This window comes from Drosophila albomicans, chromosome 2L (genome assembly GCF_009650485.2).
Source record: "Drosophila albomicans strain 15112-1751.03 chromosome 2L, ASM965048v2, whole genome shotgun sequence".
NCBI classification, from domain to species: Eukaryota; Metazoa; Arthropoda; class Insecta; order Diptera; family Drosophilidae; genus Drosophila; species Drosophila albomicans.
In genome coordinates, this window is record NC_047628.2 from 2,090,703 (window position 1) to 2,115,974 (window position 25,272).

A 25,272-nucleotide genomic window follows, 5' to 3' on the forward strand; every position below is an offset into this window, starting at 1 on the left:
TTTGCGCGTTTTAAATTGGAATGTTGATGTAATACTGCCATCGTAACATAGATTGGTTTTAGTTAACCTGCCTTTCCTTTCTAACCGTAGAAGACGGCTTATTCTTGCTAACCTATTATTTGTGTTGAACTGCCCCACACTTTATACAAATAATTAAAATATAATTTGGGTATTCATTTCGGGTGCCACGATACACGTCTTATACTTTTGATAGCCATCTATCGGATAATCGTAAAACTTAATTTTGGTCTATGTACTGCTTGTATAAAGCAGTTTCCACTGTCAAAGCCAAGCAGTTATAAAATACCGGTTTCCGTTTTTGTAATGACTATTCAAGCAGTGCAGCGGTAATTCAAAATAAATAAAATTGATGTTTAATTAGTATGTACGAATATTCGAAGTACCCGATACATAATTATGGTTTACTACAGCGGTTAAAAAAAACTTCGTGTACATATATTTAAAAAATTTCCAATACCCATGTATTATATATTATAACTTTGTGACTCCGGAATATGTATGAAATAGACAGAAGGATGTTTGGTAAAAACAATAATTGTAGTCTTTATGATTCCTGAATATTGAGTTACGTTCAAATAAAAATTGTAAAGGGTATTTAAGAATAGTAGAGGGTAATGTGAAAGCAATTTTTTAATGAAATCCAATCGAGATTTTATCAATATGTGGCTCTAATTTAAGATATTCTAACATTGTGTGGTGTTAAATCGTTAAAGCCCATCATGATGAGTTCTTAATTCTCAAATCAAAATTTAAGAATTTAATTTTAGATTCTTGAAATACAATAATAAAATCTTTATTTAAAACTGCAAAATTGAACCCAGAAGGCAAAATCTTAAATCAACAACAAACGTTTCACAAAAACGTTCAACACCATTCGCTCTGCTAATATTTAGAATACTTTTTTTTTAAAAAAAAAAAAACCTAAAACTAATTGAAAGTCTGAGATTGAGATTTTTAATCTCAAAACAATGATTGGAGAACGATATCTTGATTTAAAAATGTATTAGTCTGGAATTCGTGTTTCAAGATTTTTTTGAGATCTTAAAGTTCCTAACTCGACATTTGCAATCTTCTTTTTATGCTGGCTATTTTACGAATTTAATACATTGTGAATTCTTTTTGAAATGAACTTGTTATTTTAGATAGCCAGCCACTTTTTAAAAAATGTTCAAAGATTAATAAAATGCAGTGCAACGCGTTGCTGATTAGTTTCAGACAAAGCACAAAAATGAAAAACTCAATGTCGGATGTTTCCAAAAGGATGGATAAACCATTTTTTTAACCTCGATGATATAAACAAAGGAGACGCTCCAGATTTTTTTTGGCCCCCAGTAGTAGATGACCTATACTGTGCACTAATGACCAACTAAACAATTCGCTATTTTGTATTTTCCAACTGATTTCAAGAAGTTAAAATTCAAATATCATTTACAATTATTTTGAAGTTTCTTAACTTCATGAGTAATGTATTAGAAACGACATATTTGACAACTGCTAACCAACAACACACATTATTTTCGATATATCAATTGATTACTAGTTGATACCAGAGAACGGCACGGGTATACACACTCAACGGGTGCACCCGTTACTCATGTGCCTTTTCGGTAGCCTTACACTCGCGAGTGCGAGTGGCCAAAAATACACACACTCGCGAGCCTTATACTCATGAGCAATAAGTGTATCGCGAGCCTTACACTCGCGAGTGCGAGTGCCGAGGCACACTCGCCACTCGCGAGCCTTACACTCGCGAGTGCGAGTGCCGAGGCATACTCGCCACTCGCGAGCCTTACACTCGCGAGCCTTACACTCGCGAGTGCGAGTGCCGAGGCATACTCGGCAATTTGCGATCGGTGATTCTATGCACTCGGGTAAAGCCGGTGCCGGTGGTTATGGGTGGACCGGCATGATTGTATGTATGTACATACATATGTACGTTTGTGTGTATGTATATTGAGATGCAAGAAATGCCGTCGGCTTTTCGTATTGTTCTTGTTATTTTTATGATTTTATTGTTTTAGGTAAAGAATTTCAAAAAAATTCCAAAAGGTTTAACAACTAAATTTACCAACCTGACCTGACCCGACAAAATGTAACGCCCATTCATACCTAATGAATATTATAATTCAATAGGAAATGTGGAAAATCCGGGGTTTGTAAAGTGAAATTTTACCTGTTTTATGAGTTTTTGGGTTTTTTATATTCATCAATAACCGGAAAATCAGAAATTTTATTAACTGTTTATAACACTATTGTAAATGCCTATATAATTACAAAAGGGTATTTTGCAAATTTGTGCAATTTCCATAAATTTCAGGAAAAACCACCTGATATTTTATTTGACCATTTGTCAAAGTAAAAAAACACCCAAAAATCATTCAAAGAAGTCAAAAGTCATAAAATCTACCCGCGAGCCGCGACACACAAGCATCAATAGGGGTGGGGGGAAAAACACCCGAGTATTTGCTCAGACACTCGCGAGTGTCTGATCAAACACTCGCGAGTGTCTGAGCAAAACACTCGCGAGTGTCAGAGCATTTCGTCAAGAGTGTCTAAAATGATCGGTTGCACGAAGAACAACCACCCGCGAGACACAAGTGTGTACAAGCCGAGTGCCTAAAATGATCGGGTGCCGAATAGGCGAGTGCAAGAAAGGCTCGAGTATGACAATGACTCATACTCGCAGCACTCGCATGATTTTGAATAAGTGTGTATCTCTCACTCGTTTTGCGAGTGCACGAGTAGCACTCGCACTCTTAAAAGTACGGGTGTGAGTCGAGTGTCGAAATTTGCCACCCGTGACGATGTCTGGTTGATACCCAGAATCTTTAATTTTGTTACGAAGTAACAAGTGAGTGCTATGTTGAGTGCTAAAATGTTTGAGCTTGTGATAAGCTCGAAAATATGTTTCTATTTGGTAAATTTGATAATTACAGACTCCGAAATTATTTGCTGCATTCTTTCTATCTAACAATATTTTCCCTTACGGGCAATTCTATCTACATCTTTATCATATCCAGACACCGTCTATTTTCACTGCAAAGAAAATATTGAGTTGCCAATTGATAATGGAAAAATTAATTCATTACTCTTTTGGCGCTTTGATAAGCAATTTTATAAAAACGTAGCATTATAACAGCATTCATTAAAATCGAATGTACAATTATGTCAGTCTCAGCATTCGTCCAGTTTACTTAGGCTTGGGATTCAACATGAAATTACCATCCTCCAAAGCCTCCCTGTTGTTGCTGTTGTTGCTGATCTCCAAAGCCACCTCCAAAGCCTTCTTGTTGTTGCTGTTGCTGTTCAAAGCCACCTCCAAAGCCACCTCCAAAGCCTTCTTGTTGTTGCTGTTGCTGTTCAAAGCCACCTCCAAATCCTCCGCCACCCTGCTGTTGTTGTTGTTGTTCACCACCAAATCCACCAAATCCACCTCCCCACTGAGCCGATGCCACAGCGAACATGGCAATTGCGATTAAGATAACCGACTACAAATTAAAGAAAGTACAAATGTTAATAACATAATAACAGATCCTTCAATTTTAACATACCAGGAATTTCATTTTTAGTTTTTAATATTTAAGTTGTGTCAAACACAGAATCGTCTTTCCAACTGTGCTGCTTCTCACAGAGAGCCGTCTATTTATACGATTTTTGGGATCGTTATCAATTTCTCGGTGCAAACTGGTTCGATTCTGGCCTAGACACTTGACAGACATCTGGGCATCCCCGAACCCAAAAACTGAATAATTATGAGGCCAGATAAGTCTGACCGGTTTTCTATGGTTCTTTCCGATTTTCGATCAGTCGCCTACTGCGTGATTGAAAATATGTATTGACAAAAAAAGGGTCAAATTTAAATACGCAGATAGTTCAGAAAAGTTTCCATTTAGTTTCGAGTCCGAGGTTTATGCTCTTTATGCTGTGCACCCGTGAAGCACATAAAATAATATTTGAGAAAGAGATAACATTGGGTGCTGTTCTACTTAGGTATGTAATCTTACAGAAGAGTTTTATTCGATTCAAAACAATCTTGAAAATGAAGTACAGTAGTAAATAACAATGCCAAGATGTTTGTTATCTCAGCTTATAGCTCAGTGGTTGCCACACCCCAATACTTTCTCATACGACTTTCGTGTTCTGTGTAGACATCCTCATCGACATCTTCCTCATCCAACACGTCATGATTCCTCTCCTGGGGGACGGGAAAATCGTACTCAAAATTATAGGGCATGCGGCGCTGAAGGGAACCAAAGTAGGCCGCATGGGGTCCTCCGCCCAACTTGGCAAAGGCATCACGAGCCTTGCCATCAATGAGATTGTATCCATAATTATGGGATTGTTGAAATGATCGCATACTGCCAAAGTGTTCAGTGGTCAACGGTTGCTTTACCGGCTGCTGGTATGCGGCTATTGTCGCCGCCGACTGAGGCAGATGGGGCGTGCTGCTCGATATGAATTTGTTGGTCACATTCCGAATGAGATTTGACTTCAGATCATTGCAATCGGCAGCTGTGAGCTTAGCTGTTGTGGGCATTCGTTGTTTGGAGAATGATTTCGATATAGTATTCAACTCCTTGTCAAAGAGCAGTTGAGTGTTCTGCTCAAGCATATACTCCCAGCACTTAAACTGCTCCTCCGACAACACAGATTCTGTTTCGTCTAGCATTTCCAATTGTTGCTCCTCCTGCATCACACGGGCATGCGCCAATATAAACTCATCTTTGGCCACGACGTGACCCGAACTGCCGCCAATGTCTTTGGCCAAAATATCGGGATTGCTTTGACCACTGGGCGAGTAGCGACCTGCCAGCAATTCCTGATCCAATGTGCGATGGCGACACGCATTACTTCGATCACAACAGGTGCGCTTACTCACAGACAAGTTCTGAGACTGCGAAGCAATAATCGCTGGTTTTTTCCGCACACTCTGTTTGAGCTCGCGTATGAGATGATCCACATCGGTACTCAGGTGACAGAAGCGAACAACAATCAAGCTGAGATTCTTTGTCGCTCCAAAGCTCTGCGCTATCTCCAGCAACCGTTTAGCCGCAAGCAAGGCATTCTCTTCCTTGCGTATCTCCCTTGCGGCCCTGCCAATATCCATAACCGACCATAACTGGTCATTAGCCAGCACCAGGTACTGGTCATCGTTGCTCAGAGTTACCTGCAAGAAGCAATCAATAAAGAACAAAACAAATATAAATATATATAAATATGAATATGTATATATGTATATATAACGTAAGATCTTCAAAAATACAACTGTTTTGCTTTATTTGTACATACATATGTATGTATGTACATACAACTCATTCGCGTAGGCTTTATTAATTTCGTGACTGCTAAAAATTATTGTGTTGGACGGAAAAAATTATCGTTAGAGACTATATAATAGGGTATTTAATCTTCAACATACGAAAGAGTCATTTGGTTCCATAAATTTCCGGGTATGATGTTTACAGACATTCGAACACACATACACACATACATACATACATACATAGCTCGCACCCTGTTACTCGTATGTTTGTTAGTTCACAAGTTCTTAGAATTCTATAGTTTCTAGTTTTTCGATACTACATACATACATACATGCATACATACATACATTTGTATGTGCCCCTCGATGACTTGACTTTAAATCTCTTAGAACTGAGCTGAAAATGAACCGCTACTCAGCCGCATAAAAGTTAATTAACGAATCATGTTTTGCATATTCAATAAACGAAAAGTCTCCATAGATTGTTTATCTAAAGAATCTATATCCATACTATTGACTGTTGTTTCAAATGCAAATGAAATAAACCCAAAAACACAATCACAAAAAATATACAATAAACACACCTCTAATATTTCTGGATCGGGCAGAGAATGGCCGACGGCTTGTTTACGAGTGTTAACGCCAAGTTGGATTTCGGGTTGGGTTAGTCGCAGGTGCGTTGTACGACGAACGAGATATGCATCAAGGTATCCCATATTGGCCATTCGAAGGACAAAGCGCTTCGTCTTCAGAGCGTGCACCTTGGTCGGCAGCCGTACCAAGTGGAAGAGCGTGGCGCTGCGTAGATTGCCACTGCATTGGCGTTGCGCTGCCAACAAAGTGTATTTCATATAGTCGTTGTGGGATGTCTCATTTAGGGTCTGTTCCTGCTTCAACAGCTCTGGCACCAGCTGCGCCATTTGTTGGGCTATTCGGGCGTCTGCCTCAGTCTCTGACTCGAACATACCGAACAGCGCCTGATCGAATCCATTCATGGGACTAGCGCGAAGCTGCGAAACCAGTAGACGCCGCAGATCACCTGGCGTTTCGGCAAATCCCAAGGACCAGGACTGCGTGCTGACTTTAGACGTGCGCTTCTCGTTTGACTCCGAGGGCAATACCTGGGTGTTGATGCTGGTGGGTAAGGCGGCACGATTATTACCAGACACATCAATCAGACTCCAGATGCGTTGGCTCTGCGTCTGACAGGCCTTCAACTGCTGCTCATCTACCTGCAGCTGCAAATTGCCTGATAAATCGAGGTACTTGAGAATTCGCACCGGTACCAAGGACAACAAATTGATGCGATCCAAATGGTTGTGTGCCAAATCCAAAATCTTTAGCTTCTTCAGCTTGGCCAGCTTCGGAGTGCTCAGCAATAGATTGTTGCAGCATCGCAGCACCCGCAATTGGCTTAGAGCTGACAATTGCTCTGGCAGTTGCTGCAGCATGTTACCTGACAATACCAACACCTCCAAGTCAGGCCAGTTGTGCACACAATCCGCTGGCAAAACTGCAATTCGATTATGGGCTAAGCGAAGAGTCTTGAGCCTGCCAGCATGCAAGAGGACATCAAATATATTGTCGTTCAGATGATTTGACGTCAGACAGAGTTCTTCAAGTGCTGCATTGTTGTTCTGCTCGTAACGCGGAAGCGACGTCAGTCGATTGCATGAGGCATTCAGCGAACTTAAGTGCGAGTGAGTTACGGCAAAGAAGTTCGCTGGCAAGCACTGCAGTTCATTGCTTTGTAGCTGTAGCTGCCTTACGCTGCAAAATGAATCCGGTAGATAGTTAAGTTCCTGTAATCTATTGTAAGCCAAATCCAATGTCTGTAGGCATTTGATTCGACAATTGCTTAGCAGTTCCGTGACGTTGTTCAAAAGATTGTGCGACGCGGAGAGTGTCACCAATGATACGCACTCTCCAATCCATTTTGGCAACTCACTTAAGTAATTGTGCGATAAGTCTATGTGCAGAAGCTTCAGGGGCACACTCTTCGATATGGGAACGCTCTGCAGACCTAAAAAGAACCCGAAAATAAGATTGAAATCGATCAGTTATGCACAAAAAAAAAAAACTCAGATTCAATTCAATTATAAGTTGCACAAATATCCCAATATGAGATCTTAATATACTAAGCATAGAAATCTATACTTAATTTAATCGAGTTACACAAAAGCGACAAGGGAACGCATATTTATTTTATATGTTTTTATTGAAAATGACAAATAAACGAGTTCCAAATGAGCAATAAGTAGATCAACGTTAAATTTCTTTGGGAATTGATTGTGGGATTACTTATAATAATTATACCCTGCCTGCAGGAAATATATGTAACAGACAGATGAAGTCATCTCCGATCCTATAAAGTATATACATATATTCTTGATCAAAAGCGTCAAAGAGTCGTGGTACATACAATTATAACTACATTATTTCATTATTTATGATTTGTAGGAGTTATTTAAGAAATACTTTTATATACTATGATCGGGTCTTAGATGCTTTGGGTGGCAATTTGCTAATGCTTAGTACTGTATAGTATATTTAGTATGTGGTACTATATCAATATATCAAAAATACCCTTCGTTATTTTTTAGTATTTTGTGGTATTTTAGTTTGGTATATTTTGAGAATAGTATTGCTCTTATTCAAAATTGGTAGCTTATTTCTCTCAGTTGAGCACACTCTACTGTAGCTTTCTAACTTGTTTTCACATGATTTATTCCTAGTTTTAGCACATTTTAAAAATAAATAGCGAAACCAAGTCACTAGCATTTAAATATAGATTGTAATTCTAGAAAACTAGTTAATACAATTTTGGCAAACACACAGAATGAAAGAAAGTCAATACAATTTTTGATTGATTTCTGATTTTATATCTATATAATATAATTGTATACACTAAGTAGTGTCACATAGAGGACATAAGCACCATATTATATAAGCGATCCAACTCATTGTATATAAAATAAGAAATGTATACTTTTAGGATGGTTTCAAAAATAGACTTAGTGCACTAAAGGGATACATTCACCACATTATCTCGAGTAGATTGAGCTTGATAACTTTCGATTACGTACAGTTATGATCCGCAATGAGGGTCTGTAAGTTGCTTCCATTGAAAATGAGTTCAATTAACTTGTTGTAACTGCATTTTAGTGTCTCCAGCTGGGCAAGAGAACTCAAATCCAAGACTTCCATTTCGTTCTCGCATACCTCCAACTGGGTCAAATACTAAAATATCAAATATAGAATGCATTATTTTCAGTTTATAATGCCACATAATAATCCTCGTTAACTCACATTGTAATTGCCAATCAAAATACTGCCACAGAGTTGATTGCCCTTCAGGCTGAGCTTCTTCAGTGGTAGACAGTCATTTGAAGAACCCTCCGATATTTGACCAACGATGGTCTCCCTTTTGAGATCCAGTGCACTAGACACTTCGGAGTTGTTGTCGCTGTCTTTGTTACTATTAATGCCGCTGCTGCTGCTGTTTTTGTTTTTGTTATTGTTGTTGTTGGTGGTGATGTTGTTCTCGTTACCATTGCTGGCACTGAGTTTTAACTTGGCTTTATTTACCTCGGTCGATTTCTTTACGGCCTTAAGCATTGTTTACACACGTTTTCCTTTTTCTCTAACTCACGACGAACGGCGTAGGTGGAGAGGTTGATGTCCAAACGGCAACAACTTACCACACTGCATGCATGAACAAGCACGTTTAACTTACTGCATACAGAAAGAAAAATTATGAAAAAATGAATGTTGAAGAAGCAAACAATATACTTTTGAAACGTTGAAACTATCTTTAAGAATCCACGACACTACACTATTATCCGATTTGATATATACGATGCTTATAAACATCGGATTTTAACCTTATAGAGTTTTGTGATAATTAAAAAAATGTGTGTTGTACTCTGTCTTAGAGCTTCTTCTTTAACGACAACAATACCGGATCCAGGTCTACGCTCAACTGAAGAGCGTTTGCCGTTACGACAAGCAGCAGTTGCCACGCTTGAGAGAACGCCACGGTTGCTCCCTCTATACAGTTGTGGCTGTGCTCGTTGCAATAGGTCTGAAGTAGTCTCCGATTTGTACACCTATATATGTACATAAGTAAACTATATGCCACACATACAACATATCGAGATCTCTGGCGCAACCATTATTTCTTTGCCTCTTGGATAAAAGCTACAGTGCTACAGTAAAGAAAGATATGATACAATAAGTATATGTATGTATCTACTATACATATGTACTGCTTACTTAAGATCACAATTGAAATTTACATACGTTGTACACAATAGATCCTTGTGCATTATTGAGATTATAAAACGATTATAAAACAAGTTAAACTACTGACAGGCTTTACTGTATCTGAAAAGTAATTGAAGTTGATGGTTTCGTTCAGCTCACCATCCGTTCCACAACCAACTTAAATAGTCTCTCATGAGCTCGTGACCAATACTGTACACATATCATATACCAACATTGTGGTACTTTTTTTTCTTGCAATAATAAGAAAAACATGTTAAATTGTAGCTTTGTGTTTTTTTGTACACGAATTTAAGAAACAATTTGTTTTTATTTTCACTGAAATATAATAATCGTTTTGTTATGCACTAACGAAGTAGTAGCAACTCTTGAATTATGTTTTTATTTCATTTTCACAATCAATATTATTTATCAGATTACTTGCTTTTATATTTTTTTATTTCCGTTTTTTTTTTTTTTTTTTTTTTTTTTTTTTTGTTTATCTGTTCTTGTTTCACTTTCATAAAAAAGGTAACAACGTTTTTACACAAGTAACCGAAACAAGCAATTAGATTATAATTGTGGGCGTGATATTTGCCATAAATCTCAACCTGGACAATATCGATTATCGTTATGTATACGTATGATTTATGCATTAAATTTATGGTCAAATAGTTGAGATAATATAAAAAAAATAGGGGAAAAGAATGCCTGCCATATTCAAATAGTTGTCTAAGATACTATAATACAATGTAAAAACCGATGCTAAATTCTTTTTCGATCAAACAAGGCGCAGAAAATAAATAATTACTAGCAAGAAAAAATTAATGTATAATTATATTAATAGATAACGTTAACTAATCACACACAACCTAACACTTTATGTGTGTGTGTGTTTATGTATTTGTGTTGGTGTGCTGTGCGCACATTTGTTTATACAGTTTTTGAAAGGTATTTGCTAACATTTTAATGTAATCTACTTTATATATTTTTTTTCTTTTTTCCTTTTTTGTTAAATTTAGTTTTTTCCTTTTTCTTAAAATTATAGTTTTAGTACATTATGCACGCAATTTGAATAGATTTGATAGCTATTTGAATTGCGTGGAGTCCTCTGCATTAGTTGCTATACAAATGTCATTATTAATCTTTTTGATAGTTGCTACACTTCGTATATTTTCCTCCTCTAGCCTACTAAGTATTCTTCGTGAATTCTAAATCAATCGCTTCAATACTAAGCATTCTATTGCTCATTTTTTGCATGTCCACTTAATGGTAAGTATTCATATTTAGGGAAGGGGAGATGCATTTTGTATATATATTTATATATACATATATAATTTCCCTGTGGTATGCAAGGTTGTAAGTTTCTATTTTACGGGCGACATACTGTGGCGATCGCAATTTAAAAATGGCTTAAACAATAAAGAGAAGTGGCTAAGGCGTGAAATTTGATTTCCGCGTTTTTACATTCATAATAAATGTTGAAATTGTGTTAATAGTTAAGAATTACAATAAGTATTAATTATAAATCGAAATGTGTATATGTATTTATATATACATCCACATGTATGTATATATATTCTGTTGTTATATGCATATGCACCGTCTATTTGCCAATACCTGATACCACCGTTGCCGACGACGGCGTTGGCGTTGTCCCTGTGACGCTTTTCAGAATGTTGCCGGGCGCTTCCTTGTGTTCTATGGAAGTGTCAGGGATGCCGCCACCGCTGGGATTCGTTGACGTGCTGTAGTCCAGTTTGTAAGTGGCACTGCGGGTCACATCTTCCATGGAGGCCTCCTGGCAATCACGTCCACTATGTGTCTGCGAGCCACAATTATAGCAAGAAATGACCTTCTGGGTGATGCCGCTGCTAACACCAGTTATAGGACAAACATTCATTGTTGTATACGGTGTCGTTGGCACAGTTGCGGCCAACAATTGTTGCTGCTGTTGTTGATGTTGGGACGTGGGTGTTTGTGTTTGCACTGTAACGGCATTCGTACTCACAACTGCAACTGTGGCAGCTGAGTTGCGCATTTGTCCACCCGCCAAGGCGGTAGGCGCACCAGCGGTCGCAGCTGTTACGGGTACTGGCGAAAAGGCCAATCCGGTATGGTACGCCGGATAGAGCAGTTCACCATTATGCGGTGGCGCCAGGGGAAAACGAAATGGATGGTGTAACGCTTGCGGGGGAGGCGCATTATGTGCCTGAATTAAAGTCTGTGGTGGACCACGCGGGCTTGCCGTATGATATGGATATGTGGCTGTATTGTACGCTGTGGCTGTTGGCTGTGGTTGTTGTTGGGGCTGTAGTATCACCGTTGTTGTTGGTGTACTCACTGCTGATGGACTTATGAGCAGCGCTTGTTGCTGCTGCTGCTGCTGTTGTTGTTGTTGTAAACTCTGAGCATCGCTGGGATTGCTCGTCGTGTAGATTTGCTGGTAGCTCTTTTCCACTCCATTGCGTCCATTTAAACGCTGCTGTAGATTCATCTGCTGTTGCTGCTTATAGCTCAGATGGTGTTGTTTCTGTTGTTGTTGGTGTTGTTGCTGCTGCTGCGGCTGAGGCTGCTGATAACCAGGCACAAGGGGCATGCCTGAACCTACCGTACAATGCATCGAGAGCGGCGTTGGCGTTTCCGGTGGCGATATCTCACCACACGATCCATTCGAGCTGCCCGATTCACTACCAGTTGTTGCAGCGCTTTTACTAGAATTTATGCTCCTCATTGAGCCGCTGCCATCATCATTAATATGCATGTTATGCATGGTGTAGACAATCGTGCTGGGTTTAATGTAGTTATTCATCTGATAGTGCTGCTGCTGTTGCTGCTGCGACTGTTGACTGACCGGCGACTGTTGCTGCTGCTGTTGCTGGTGAGGTGACATATAAGCATTAGCATTAATACGCTGATGCACCGCTCTCGGAAAACTGTTGCGTATAATACTGGGCAGGCTTGCTCCTGTAGAGGTGCCGCCACTTTCGCTGATACTCTGCAAGTTTACAAAGAGAACAAAAACAATATAAAATACAGAGGGACACGAAATCAATCCAATTTTACCTCATCCATGTGCTTGCCATGCTGTGCAGACATGTTTGGGTCTCCACTGCCAATGGATGAGGATGATGATGGAGGTGGTGGCGTTGTTTCCACAGACGGTCGACGTACATTTTTAACACCGCCTGTTATGCGCTGCGACAAACTTCGCAGTTGCTGCTGCTGCTGTTGTTGTTGCTGTAATGGCGCACTGCCGACACGCTCACGCTGTGGACTTGTGGTGCGACTGCTCGATGGAGATGACTGCTGACTACTCAACATGGGCGAGCTGGCTTGTGGAGGCGGCGGCACCTGATGGTCCATGCTGCTCTGTTGTCCATGCTGCGGTGGCGGCGGCGCCGCATACATGCTGCGCATAGACCAAGCGCCCGCTGCCGCAGCTATGGCATTTGAGTCCGCTGGAATGGTGATGTTGGATGGCATCAAATGTGACATGCCATCGACTTCATTGCTAGGCATAAGCTGAAGAAAAATAATACAATATGCGTAAGGGAATTGAATTGTTGGTGACCTTGATAGTAGTTGGGGGAATACCCAAGTAGCGCTTACCTTGGGCCAATGTTGTGAAAATATCATTGGAGTTGTTCCTTGCGGCGTCTGCAACATTTGCACCATCTGTGGATGATACGACGGCTGTGGTTGCGATTGTCCCGGTTGCTGTTGCTGCTGATGCAGCACAAGTTGCGGATGCTGCTGCTGTTGGAGTTGCGGTGGCTGCTGCTGTTGCTGCTGAGGCGGACTCTCAGTTTGCGTTGTTTCGTCCGTGACACGTTTCACCTCCTTGATCTTAGCCAAAATCTCACCACATTTGGTATGCTGATGGTACGAGAATACCGGATGTCTGGCGGCCATTGTGTAGACGAGCAATAGCTCCAGCAACGTATCCTGATCGCTCATGCTCGCAAAATCTCTTTCGCCCCAGCACTCGAGGGTGCGAAATATTTCGGTAACACAGCTGCGATTACAGGCGCGTATCATGGCTAAATACAAAGCCATCTTTCGTCGAATCTTGATGTCAGTTGGCTCACCCTTCTGACAGTTGTGCATATCGGTGGCCAGATCCTGTGGGTTGTTCGCACGTAACTCCATGCTGCGAAACTCGGGCGAATCTCGGCGCCCGAGCTCCTCCAGGCAGGTGCCCAGAAAGCGTAGCTCAAAGGGCAGGCACGCTTCGAGCAGTGAACACATGGTATCGATGCGTTTGTAGCTCTCCAGAGTCTTAAACCACTGCAGCACGTCTTTTGGACAAATCATTTCCAATCTTGTTGCGGCTTGCACGCATCTACTGCTAAGTCGACCCAAAGGATTTCTATGTATGTGTGTTTGTTTATTTGTGTTTGTGTATGCGTATGTGTTTGTAGAGTGGCTGCTGCTCTAGTTACGTCTGGTGGGTGCAAAAACCGCAACAACAACAATAATAAAGAAAAATATAGCTAATATGTCGAATTCTTTAGAGCAGCAGCTGCTGATATTCAACTTGCCCTCTCAATCACTCACTCCTTTAAGCTCGTCGCTAAGCAAGCGGCAGCTAATTAACTTTTACGCACGTTTTATTTTGTTCTAACTTTTTGTGTGTGTTGTTTCTCTTCTTTTCGCTTCTGCTTCTTCTTCTTCGTATGCTTCACAAAGACTGCTGCTGCCCACAACTAGTTGTTGTTGTTTTTATTGTTCTTGTTGTTGCTTGTCGCATACATTTGCGGGCGCTGCTGCTGCACCAATGTGGCCAGAGAGACTCCAAATACAATCTACTCGCTACTCGTCGCTGCCACAGAATGCTGCGACTGCTGCTATTTCTTTTGCATGTATTTTTTCCGACTATAAATAACGCACGAACACTTTTTAATTATTTGGCTCTGAGCACATAATTGAACTCATTCTTTTGTAATTACATTTGCGCACTTTACATCATTTCAATTCCGCCTGAGTATTCACAAAATTTTCTTCGCTGCTCCAAGCAAAAATAATGCAACCAACTGATAGGGTTGATGACAGACAAAGTAGAGATGGTGGCGAAACATCGATGGAAAAATCGATAAGCCGATGTTTTTTTTTAATTTTATCAAAATATCGATTTTCATTGCGAATATCAATGCTTATACCTCCAAATAATATTTCAAATTAATTTCGTTATTTTCTATACTGCAAATTTTCATGTTTAGAACACAGTTTTAACACTGCTTAAAGCAGCTCCACTTTTTAAACAGCAAATACCGGAGAATATTCGATAATCGTCCTTCAGCTTTTCAGATCCCCGGTAATAAACAGATCTCAATGGAAAATTAGAGATCAAAGAAAAAGTAGCAGCTTTTTTCCATTCAAATAGACTTAAAGCAAAGATGAGAAAATCTCAGCATATTCAAGTTCCCAAAAAATACCACAAAACACTTTTAGTACTTTATAAAAATAATTATATACCAACGAGCAATTCTACTCTCAAAAAAAAGCGATTCCGCGATAGATCCCAAACAAAACATTTTACCCTGTTAATACTACATTATCACTTAAAATTTTTGAAAAATTAAACCTTCTGGTGCACTTTTCCCTAAAACGGCTGATGAAGCCGCATCTTCAATGATGTGATTGATTCTAAAAGTGCGGCCGTATTGTGCATAATATTTTAGTACATTTATCGAAAAAGTTTAATATCGAAGGAAATCTGATGATTATTCTACTTACCAATTCTGGCGGTTTAATATTATTTGGAATTGCTCACCAACTCCTTAAAAATTATATATTTTGAAAAAAGGAAATAGACAGAGACAAAAAATCGAGTTTATTATTTATTTAATATTATACAAAACGGCAATAAGTAAATTCAATAAATGAATAATAAATTTAATTTGTTTCTACTTCCTTTGAAAATTTTCTTTTTCCAGACTGAATTTGTTTACTTTTACAGACTAAACAGCTGTACGAACGATGCGACGTTGGTGTAAATAATTGCATCATATACTCTATTCAGACCTTGTGCATCTGCTTCAATGATGCAGTTCTATGATGCAAGTGTTTACACCAAAACTGCATCACGCGAACTGCTATTTAAGGGTGAAAAAGTAAAAACCCGAGGCAGGAAGAAAAATAATATAAAAGGCAATAAAAAATCATCCGAAAATAAGCTATTTTATAAATTATGCGATGCTGAGGACATTCAAAAATTATATATTTATATAAACGATATTTTTTATTCATCAATTGATTTTACATCATAAGAAGCAACTCGCCCTACAACGATCAAATTTAAATACAAAGTTGTTCAATTCATCATATTGGCGATTATCTTTAAACATTTTCTTATGGCTCTGTCTATTTTCTTTAATTTTTTCGACTTCCGCACTTTTTTCGATAAGAATACGTTATGTCGACAACACTTATTATTTTTGCACACAGATCAAGTCTGCTTCAAATTCTTGCTACGCCCACTTCCGCCCCCACAAATCGATAATAACTATAGCGTTTATGATTTCTCAACATTTGTTACGATCGGAAAAATTTTGTCCAAGTTATTTAAGAAATAAAACGCCTTCTGCAAAGAGCGAAGTTATCAACAGTTATAAACAAATAAAGTGACAAAAAACGGAGGTGACTAAAGGGTCTTAGCCACTTTAGTCATTTATTTAATCGATTAACCACTTTTGTATTAAATACATTTTTTTTTGTAAATACTAAAGTGTTAATGTTAAAGAATTAATGTATGTATTTTTCCCACTCGCCCTGACGGTTTTAGGAGATTCCATTATGAGATATTCCATTATGAATTGCCCAACGCAAATGGGTTATGGATTCGAATGAAGCTCAGTTAATTTATTAAATTATTTTATTCCCCCAATGTGTTTAGGATACATCAACTGTAAAATACTAAATATAGAACTCTTTAGTATTGAAAATTAATTTTATTATTAAATCAGCGACACATTTATGAATTAGTAATGTATAATTTGCAATTCCAGAATACACAATACTTTTAGAAACCATCCTCGTCATCCTCGGCCATTTCCTTGGCTAGCTCCAAGTCCTGTTGCTCTCGCTCGCGTCGTTCCTCGGCACTTTCTAAATCTTTTCCGTACGACTTGGGAGGATAGCGCATAGCCTTAACGCTTTGATTATGTAGGTTCAGGCAAAATGAGATGCGTTCATGAAAAGCCAACTGAGGTTCGCGAGTACTATAAATATCGGTGCTCTCTTTGCTGCGCATATAGTTCTGAGCTGGATCCAGAGTCGCCTCAATCACACCATCACGAATGGCCTTTGATACAATAAACTCGGCATCCTCTGCCGAGTCGAGCATTAAACGCTTCGCAATGTCCTTTGGCGAAATACGCGAATACGACAGTCCAATCGAGCGTATGGCGGTCTTAATAACATTGTGACGCAAACGTATGATCAAGGTGAAGGTGTGATCCATTTGGAACTTGGGTCCAAACTGCGACACAACATCACCGAATCGCTTCAAGTTACCCAAGCGCACAGCCTGTGTTAGTTGGAAGTATGGTGCCAAGGATTGACGAAGTCCAGACTGCCGGAATACAACACGTTCCGGAATGTTGCCCAGCAACAGTTCCACAACAATGATTAACTTCTGCACTGTCTGGCGAAAACCAATAGCTGCATGTTGCGGCGACTTGCGCAGGGCCTGCACCAGATGCTTATGTGCATCACTGTACTCCAGCTTGGCCGCCTTTATGCGACCTAAATAGTATAGGAAACGCGCCCATTCATTGTTACTGGCTGACTCCGGGTACACTGACTTTTTTACCAACTTATCCGCTTGATCGTAGAGGGCATAGTGCAAGTAATTGCGAAGCAGGCAGTTCAATAGCACAGCCTGACCTTCGAAGTCATTGCGTAGAGTTGCGGTGCGTAAACGAGCGTGGAGGAAGGCGCGGATGCCTTCCAGAGCGTTGTTGAGCTCTGCTACACGTGAATAGTAGAAATACGACTTGGCCCCTATCAGATCCAGAGTGCGACGATTCTGTACGGATATTTTGGACATCAATGCGTCGGCGCAAGTTCCAGCACGCTTTAAATCACTGGCATCGATTAGTTTGACCAGCAATAACAAATAAAAGTAGGCATCCACCTCGGCAATTGGTGCCTTAGTTGCTACTTGCTTCTTGACCACATCGGGCAATTCGGTGGCGTCCTTTTCAAGCTCGGGTGTCAGCGCCAAAACTGCCTCACGATCGGCACCAACTGGATAAATACTTTGTGCCAGGTTGCGGAACACGACGCTGTTTAGTTTGCGTCGTGTGTTGGGCAAATTACGCAGCACACGCAAAATAAAACTGCGAAGATATACTTTGCATATAGATTTTTGCTGAATAATCAACAACGTGAAAAACTTACCGCGACTCCTTCGAAGCGACTGACTTTTCTATCTGACGAATTTGCTCGCGGATTTCCTGGACCGTGGCAAGATCTTGATTTTTTTTTTCATCTGCTAAAGTCTCGGCTGTGGGATCCACCTCCATGTCGAGGTCATGTGTCTCTTGCGTTTTTGTCATTTCAAGTACTTTTAATTTCTGATTTTATTTATATTTTATGTACGATTCTCTCCTTTGCATTAAATTTGCCGAGTAATGCAAAGCCAACCAGTGTGGCCAAAGAATTATGTTATGACAACATACTAAAGTTGGCTCGATACTCATTTTGACAGACCATTCACGTGATACCGCAAGTATTTTTACACTTATCGATTCAGTTGCGATGTAAATAGCGGTCAGCTGGCATTAAATTTGTGACGTCAGTCACGCTCTTTGTCGGAGCGCTACCTATTGCAGTTCGAATGCATGTTCGTTATGGCATAAGGCCTAAATATATTTTTGACGTGTTTTAAACTAATTTGTGAGTGAATATTGAATGATCGACATATGTAAATATGCTGCGCTGTCGACATCTAATGAGTCGGCTACAGGTGCCATTTCATCGTGCCTATGCAACTAGCGACAAGTCCAATGGAGGCGTCAACGAATCGGAGGGAAAGGAGGATTCTCACCCCATAAGGCGAACTTTTCGATTGCTGGGCAATGATATGCGAAAGATTAAAGAGTTCTTTGTGCCACAGGAACAAGAGATTGACAGCCAATTAGAGTACAAAAAAGGCCCAGTGAAAAAACTGGGTAAATTTGGCGGCGACAAAGGAAATCTCGATGAATTTCAAACGCATTGTGATGTCCTGATCATCGGAGGTGGCGCCATCGGAAGCTCCATTGCCTTTTGGCTCAAGCAAAAGGCGCGCGATGGTCTCAATGTGGTTGTTGTTGAAAAAGACGAGACGGTATGTTGAACAATGTTACCAGGATTTCATAGCCAACACTAGACCATAAAAACCATTTTGGAAACGGCCCAAATGGACTAAAAAGCTTCAAAAATGCTACTTATTTTGTTGAAATTTCCACTATATCTGATATTAATAATTAGTAATTGTTGGATTTTTAATTAATTTACACCTTATGTTTATTTCCAGTATGCCAAGTCTGGCGTTCACGTGTCCACGGGAGCATTGTGTCAACAATTCTCTCTGCCGGAGAACATACAGATGTCGCTCTTCGGTGCCGAATTCATGCGCAAGGCCAACGAACACTTTGGCTCAGATATTCCACTACACTACACTCCACATGGTCAGCTGGTGCTCGCCCAGGAGTCCGATGCGGTTGCACTACAGCAATCCTCGCAGCTACAGAATGAGTTGGGTGCTCGCAATCAACTGCTGACTCCTGATCGTCTACAAACAAGATTTCCCTGGCTCAACACCCAAAACGTTGCACTCGGCTGCCTCAGCTTGGAGGGCGAAGGTTGGTTCGATTCGTGGGCGCTGCTCACCAATCTGCGACGCGCAGCATGCGGTTATGGTGCCCACATTGTTCATGGCCAGGTGACAGGATTCCAGTACCAGAGTCAGTCTGACATTATTGTGACCGGCGACACCAGCGGCACTGCCGAGAGCAACTACCAAAGTTTGGACAAAGTTCTTGTTCAAATGCCAGATGGTACTGAACGCACAATTAAGTTTGCTCTCTGCGTCATTGCGGCTGGCAGCGACTCCGGCCAAGTTGCGCGGCTAGCGCACATTGGTCAAGGAGCTGGAATACTGCAGGTTCCACTACCAATTGACGCACGACAGCGTCACACTTATGTCATCAGCACGCAGGAGGAGAAAACACATTCAATGGCAATGTCAATGCCAATGATTGTCGACACCTCGGGTTCGTTCATTCGTCGTCAAGGATTGGGAGGTCACTATGTCTATTGCATCAATTCCGCGTCAGCAGCAGATTCCTCCTACTTTGATTTGATGATCAGACCGTCGCTCACAAAGCGAATTCCAGCATTTGAGGGTGCCACAATTGAACATTGCTCAAGCGGCAGTTACGCTTACAATGTATACGACGAGAACGGCATTTTAGGCGCACATCCATATTACCACAATCTGTATATTGCGACGGGATTCAGTGGCCAAGGTATGCAGCAGTCGCCAGCTGTGGGACGCGCCGTCTCCGAGCTTATCATGGATGGACAATTTCGCACTCTGGACTTGTCGCGACTCAGTTTCGATAGATTAATTGTTGACAAGCCGATGTATGAGTTCAATTCTTTAAATTCAATTTAATTTATTGTACTTTTTAAGAAAAAAAAAAAACAAAATCCAAATTTTCACTAAAATTTCTATTTAAATTGACCGGGTGTGGGACCAAAGAGTCCACCGCCTTGTTTACTTGCTGCACGCGATGGAGCGAAGCCCAAGAGTTTTTGGATATTCTGACGAATCGACATAGTGCACAGGATATAAAGGAAGATGAAAGAACAGTCGGTGTAATCATCACCAGACAAATTACGATGGCTTAGACCTTGGATCCAGGAGATGGGTGTAAACGGCAATTGGGCCACGACGCGCCCATCGAAAATGCTGTTGAACATGCTAAGCAAGGCGGTGAACGCGAATCCAGTGGCAAACATTGATTTCATCTTGACCAGCGACAAGTCGCGATTGTTGTTCTTCAGTTTCTCCTCATAACGTTCAATTTTCTTCTTCACCGACTTGTCCAAGGAATCGCCATGCGTCTCCTTTCGCCGTTCCACTGCAACAAATAGAATTGCGCGGCATGTTCATTTAGCATTTTTAATTTTTCATTCATCACTTACGCTTCTTGCTCTGCTTGTCCACCTCAGTCTTTAGTCTTTGGTATTTTTCTGTGCGATATACGAGCACCCAGGTAAGGCCTAAATAAATCCAATTGAAAATGAATTAACTTTTGCTTAATGTCTGTATTTTTTCCATACCTTCACCCAAAAATGCTGTGCATATTGATATAAAAACGATTAAAAAGGTGTCTGACCACATTTCTCTTCTTTAAAGTTTAATTGTTAATGATACTGATTAAAGTTCTACTACTTTGACCCACATAATGTAATCGAAAAGCAACTCAGAGAACAGGTGACTGTCATTTATAAAATACTTTATTTAAGGTCGAAAAATATACCAAATTCCATTTAGCTTCTACTCTATGAAATCGATCTACTTTATTGAAAATCTATTAATTTAATTTTAAAATATTAATAAATATTTAACTTTTTTATTAATTATTCTCATTTTTGTAACTTTCTTAATTTTCGCTTTGAAATAAAAATAATCTTATCAAACCATTTTTTGCCGATTTTTTCGCTTGTACAACGTAAAACTTATTATCATATTATAATATAATTATTAATATAATTAATTGTCAGCTATAATAAATTAGGCTAATACAGCGAAAGTCGAATCTTTCGCCGCATATGTATTTCCAGAAGCATCTGTGTGTAATACCCTGTACTGGCTGCATTGTAGAAAATAAGGAGTGATTGCGAAAACAGGCTAGAAGTCGCATCTACAATGATTTGGAAAGTGTGGCCCTTTTTTTCCTTCTAATATTTCGGTATACATGTATCGGTATGTATGTATCGGAAAAAGCCCCATAAATGGCAACCAGCTGATTATTGCATATGCGAATTTTTGCAGCCCACATTATTAATTAAATTGCTTATTTTCAATTTTTATATACTTTTGCAAATCTAAACAATCTTTGAATAAATTCAGTTTGGTTCAATTTTCATCACAAAGTCGAATTAATCAGGTTGTAAATATTTGATACCAATGCCAAGTGTCAGCAATTATCGAATTTAGCAACTCGATTTTTAACGATATTAGCAAATTTGTTATAAAACTTAAAATTTAATCCTCAGGCTCATTAAAAATTAATGGAATCAGAATTTGTATAATATAATGCAAAATATAAGATATATTTTTAAAGTTGCTTTGACATAATACATTTTATACTATTATAGAAATGCAAATATTGAATAATGCTTGAATCTATGTAGATCATAGTCTCTCATCTTAATATTGTAATAATAATTAGTTCATTTAAATATTTGGAAGTAATGCTAATATTCCGTTTCCATTAAAATAGAAAACTCAACAACAGCTGATAAGCTTCGATGCATGTGTTCGTGTGCACTGATCACTTGCAGTGCAAATGCAATGCACAGAAGTGCTTCACACTGACAGTGGCTGCAAGTGTAGATTAAAAGGCAGGTGCTGGTTTCAGAATTGGACGGGTGTTCATTGTTTAAATAAAAAACATGAAAGAAAAAATCAATTGCTAACATATTTTATTTGCAGCAAGTGTGAAACTTGCGCTTTGCTTGTTATCGGTATCGGCGTGCGAGTCTGTGTATTTGTATTTGCGAGTACACATATCTGTGTCAATGGGCGCCAAATAGGCATATAAGCAGTTCTGCTTCTCAACTTCTGCTCAGAAGCGGACTAGCATTAGAATAGATTGAAACTATCTGAGCAGATTGCCTGGAAGCTAAGGAGTATCGACTACAAGGACTATATTTTTTTGCCTGAAATTCGAGACCAATCAAGTAATAGCAGGCATTGACAGACTAAATTTAAGGTATTAAAAGGCGGCCGATGTAAGAATTTCCTAGTCTAAAATATCTTAGACTAAGATCACAAAATGGACGGACACCTGGTGTCATTAATACTCGTATTTGCCATTTTATTGTGGGTAAGTGTAACGCTTTTATTAATTTTGAAAGCTGTCTGATCCCTTTGTATTTAGCTGCCCTTTGGCCAGAGCGATGGTAGCAACAGCTGCTCAGCATTTGAACTCCAGGCGCGCCGCTTCTTCGATCAGGAGAACTCTAAGCTACGGGAACGATACCATGCGGAGTACTCAGCTGCGTACGCCTACAACACGAATGTGACCGAGGAGAACAGACAGGCCATGATTCAAGTGTATGCAGACAGTGCCAGGGACAACAAGCTGCTGGCCCAGGCTGTGAAGTCGGGCGATTATGTAAAGTCAAGTGATGCGAGCATACGCAGGCAGGCAAGGATGCTGCAGAATCTGGGTGCGGATGTGCTCGAGGCCAGCGATTATCTAGAGCTGAAGAATGCCATTAGCGCAATGCAGTCGAACTATGCCACTACCAGCGTCTGCTCCTTTGCCAATCGCAGTGATTGCTCTCTAACCCTGGAGCCACACATACAAGAACGCCTATCCAAAAGTCGGGATCCTGCTGAGCTGGCCTGGTATTGGCGTGAATGGTACGACAAGGCGGGTACGCCCATGCGCCAGAACTTTGGCAAGTATGTGCGTCTAACACGCAAGGCAGCGCAACTTAATGGTGAGTGATCGATCGACTGTCTGATAACCCCATCAACCTTTACTATAATGAGCTCTCTAGTTGTACTATAAATATAAATATACTCGATCTTTATAGGCTTCCGTTCGTATGCCGATTACTGGGTGCACTTTTACGAAGATGCCGATTTTGAGCGTCAGCTGGATGACACCTACAAAGCATTGCTGCCATTCTACAGACAAATCCATGGTTATGTTCGCTATCGTTTGCGTCAGCATTATGGTTCCGATGTAGTGCCTGCCGAGGGTAATATTCCGATGCATCTGCTTGGCAACATGTGGGCACAGTCGTGGAACGATGTCATCGACTTATTTACACCATTCCCCGAGAAATCATTTGTCGATGTCACCGCGGAAATGAACAGGCAGCAGTACAGTGTGCAGAAATTATTCCAGTTGGGCGATCAGTTCTTTCAATCGCTCGGCATGCGAGCATTGCCCCCAAGTTTTTGGAACCTAAGTGTGCTCACTCGTCCCAATGATCGCGAGGTCGTTTGTCACGCCTCAGCCTGGGACTTTTATCAGGATAGTGATGTGCGTATCAAGATGTGTACCGAGATCAACACTCACTATTTGTATGTTGTCCACCATGAGCTTGGTCATATTCAATACTACTTGCAGTATGAGCAGCAGCCCGCTGTGTTTCGTGGAGCCCCAAATCCTGGCTTCCACGAAGCTGTCGGGGATGTCATAGCATTGTCTGTGATGTCTGCCAAACATCTGAAAAGCATTGGTCTCATCACCAATGGGCATTGGGATGAAAAGAGTCGCATCAATGAGCTGTTCAAGCAGGCGCTTTCAAAGATTGTTTTCCTGCCCTTTGGCTATACCATGGATAAGTATCGTTATTCTGTTTTCCGCAATGAACTCGATGAATCACAATGGAACTGTGGCTTTTGGCAAATGCGCTCGGAGTTCGGTGGCGTCGATCCGCCATTTGCACGCAACGAGACCGACTTTGATCCACCGGCCAAATACCATATTGATGCCGATGTCGAATACTTGCGCTACTTTGCAGCCCACATATTCCAATTCCAATTTCACAAGGCTTTGTGCCGTCTAGCCGATCAGTATGTGCCCGGCGACAGTCGCCTCACTTTGGATAACTGCGACATATTTGGCAGCAAGAAGGCTGGAGAAGCATTCAAGAAGTTCTTGTCAGCCGGCAATTCAAGGCATTGGAAGCAAATATTGGAGGAGTTCACGGGCGAAACCGAGATGAATTCTGCTGCGTTGCTGGAATATTTTGATCCGCTCTACCAATGGCTGAAGCAGGAAAACAGACGCCTTGGTGTTCCTCTGGGCTGGGGTGATACCAACAGTAAGTGGCAAGGAACTTATGTTTTCACATCTAATATATATATTTTTTTGATTTCTTGCAGAGATCTCTTCGAATTGCTGTGGGCCGTTCAGTACTTAATAAAAGGACACCCATTTATTTTCAATTTGACTAGCTATAGACTTATTTTCCTATACATAGCTTAAGTAATATTAAAAAATAAATAATATATATTTTTCTAAAAATATTAGCAATCTAGTAACATATAAGTAAATCAAGGCCATTACCATATAAATACATCATAATTAAAATTATATTTGAACTATCCCCGCGTATCCAAAAATGGTAAGGCTATGATACTGCAATTATACAAATAATAAATATAAAGAATGGAACCTGCGTGTATTTTTCTTGATCCACTATTGCAATGCCTGTAAATTATGTACAAAGAGGTTACATTTATTTATGATTATTTTGCTAGACTTGATTGTGTTGTATTGCAGTTACTTTTCGGTAAAATTTGCCGATATTTGTCAGAATGACATGTAAAAGTCTCAGTGAATTTTGTAGATATTGACTGAAGGATAAAGATTGTTATTTTTAATAAACCGAAATAGTTATTAATTGAACATTAAATACATATTACCAAAAATTCTGTATATCCATCGAAACTAAAGTTAAATTGATTATAGCAA

The 25,272-nt window shown here is 40.1% G+C and overlaps 7 protein-coding genes across 7 annotated transcripts; 2 read left to right on the top strand and 5 right to left on the bottom strand.

The window, feature by feature from the left end:
• Nucleotides 1-3,106: 3,106 nt before the first annotated feature.
• On the bottom strand, nucleotides 3,107-3,727 carry LOC117565470 (heterogeneous nuclear ribonucleoprotein A1-like). Its single transcript, XM_034244576.2, has 2 exons — nucleotides 3,573-3,727; nucleotides 3,107-3,509 (listed from the first exon to the last, which is right to left on the bottom strand). The coding sequence occupies exons 1-2, from the start codon at nucleotides 3,582-3,584 to the stop codon at nucleotides 3,240-3,242; spliced, it is 282 nt and encodes a 93-aa protein (XP_034100467.1). The 5' UTR covers nucleotides 3,585-3,727; the 3' UTR covers nucleotides 3,107-3,239.
• Nucleotides 3,728-3,825: 98 nt separating this feature from the next.
• LOC117565463 (protein phosphatase PHLPP-like protein) lies at nucleotides 3,826-9,046 on the bottom strand. The gene is made up of 4 exons (XM_034244567.2): nucleotides 8,594-9,046; nucleotides 8,371-8,524; nucleotides 5,869-7,307; nucleotides 3,826-5,188 (listed from the first exon to the last, which is right to left on the bottom strand). Exons 1-4 carry the CDS (start codon nucleotides 8,900-8,902, stop codon nucleotides 4,109-4,111), a joined length of 2,982 nt encoding a protein of 993 aa, XP_034100458.1. The 5' UTR covers nucleotides 8,903-9,046; the 3' UTR covers nucleotides 3,826-4,108.
• A 778-nt stretch (nucleotides 9,047-9,824) lies between these two features.
• LOC117565464 (myb-like protein AA) lies at nucleotides 9,825-14,602 on the bottom strand. Its single transcript, XM_034244569.2, has 3 exons — nucleotides 13,160-14,602; nucleotides 12,614-13,072; nucleotides 9,825-12,545 (listed from the first exon to the last, which is right to left on the bottom strand). The coding sequence occupies exons 1-3, from the start codon at nucleotides 13,862-13,864 to the stop codon at nucleotides 11,154-11,156; spliced, it is 2,556 nt and encodes an 851-aa protein (XP_034100460.1). The 5' UTR covers nucleotides 13,865-14,602; the 3' UTR covers nucleotides 9,825-11,153.
• A 1,878-nt stretch (nucleotides 14,603-16,480) lies between these two features.
• On the bottom strand, nucleotides 16,481-18,222 carry LOC117565467 (probable 26S proteasome non-ATPase regulatory subunit 3). Its single transcript, XM_034244573.2, has 2 exons — nucleotides 17,954-18,222; nucleotides 16,481-17,892 (listed from the first exon to the last, which is right to left on the bottom strand). The coding sequence occupies exons 1-2, from the start codon at nucleotides 18,109-18,111 to the stop codon at nucleotides 16,572-16,574; spliced, it is 1,479 nt and encodes a 492-aa protein (XP_034100464.1). The 5' UTR covers nucleotides 18,112-18,222; the 3' UTR covers nucleotides 16,481-16,571.
• Nucleotides 18,223-18,327: 105 nt separating this feature from the next.
• LOC117565466 (FAD-dependent oxidoreductase domain-containing protein 1) lies at nucleotides 18,328-20,281 on the top strand. Its single transcript, XM_034244572.2, has 2 exons — nucleotides 18,328-18,884; nucleotides 19,074-20,281. Exons 1-2 carry the CDS (start codon nucleotides 18,486-18,488, stop codon nucleotides 20,214-20,216), a joined length of 1,542 nt encoding a protein of 513 aa, XP_034100463.1. The 5' UTR covers nucleotides 18,328-18,485; the 3' UTR covers nucleotides 20,217-20,281.
• LOC117565469 (calcium load-activated calcium channel) lies at nucleotides 20,235-21,036 on the bottom strand. The gene is made up of 3 exons (XM_034244575.2): nucleotides 20,888-21,036; nucleotides 20,750-20,827; nucleotides 20,235-20,685 (listed from the first exon to the last, which is right to left on the bottom strand). The coding sequence occupies exons 1-3, from the start codon at nucleotides 20,946-20,948 to the stop codon at nucleotides 20,273-20,275; spliced, it is 552 nt and encodes a 183-aa protein (XP_034100466.1). The 5' UTR covers nucleotides 20,949-21,036; the 3' UTR covers nucleotides 20,235-20,272.
• A 1,216-nt stretch (nucleotides 21,037-22,252) lies between these two features.
• Nucleotides 22,253-24,822, top strand: LOC117565945 (angiotensin-converting enzyme-related protein). Its single transcript, XM_034245330.2, has 4 exons — nucleotides 22,253-22,659; nucleotides 22,714-23,281; nucleotides 23,378-24,619; nucleotides 24,681-24,822. The coding sequence occupies exons 1-4, from the start codon at nucleotides 22,609-22,611 to the stop codon at nucleotides 24,716-24,718; spliced, it is 1,899 nt and encodes a 632-aa protein (XP_034101221.1). The 5' UTR covers nucleotides 22,253-22,608; the 3' UTR covers nucleotides 24,719-24,822.
• The last annotated feature ends 450 nt before the right edge of the window (nucleotides 24,823-25,272 follow it).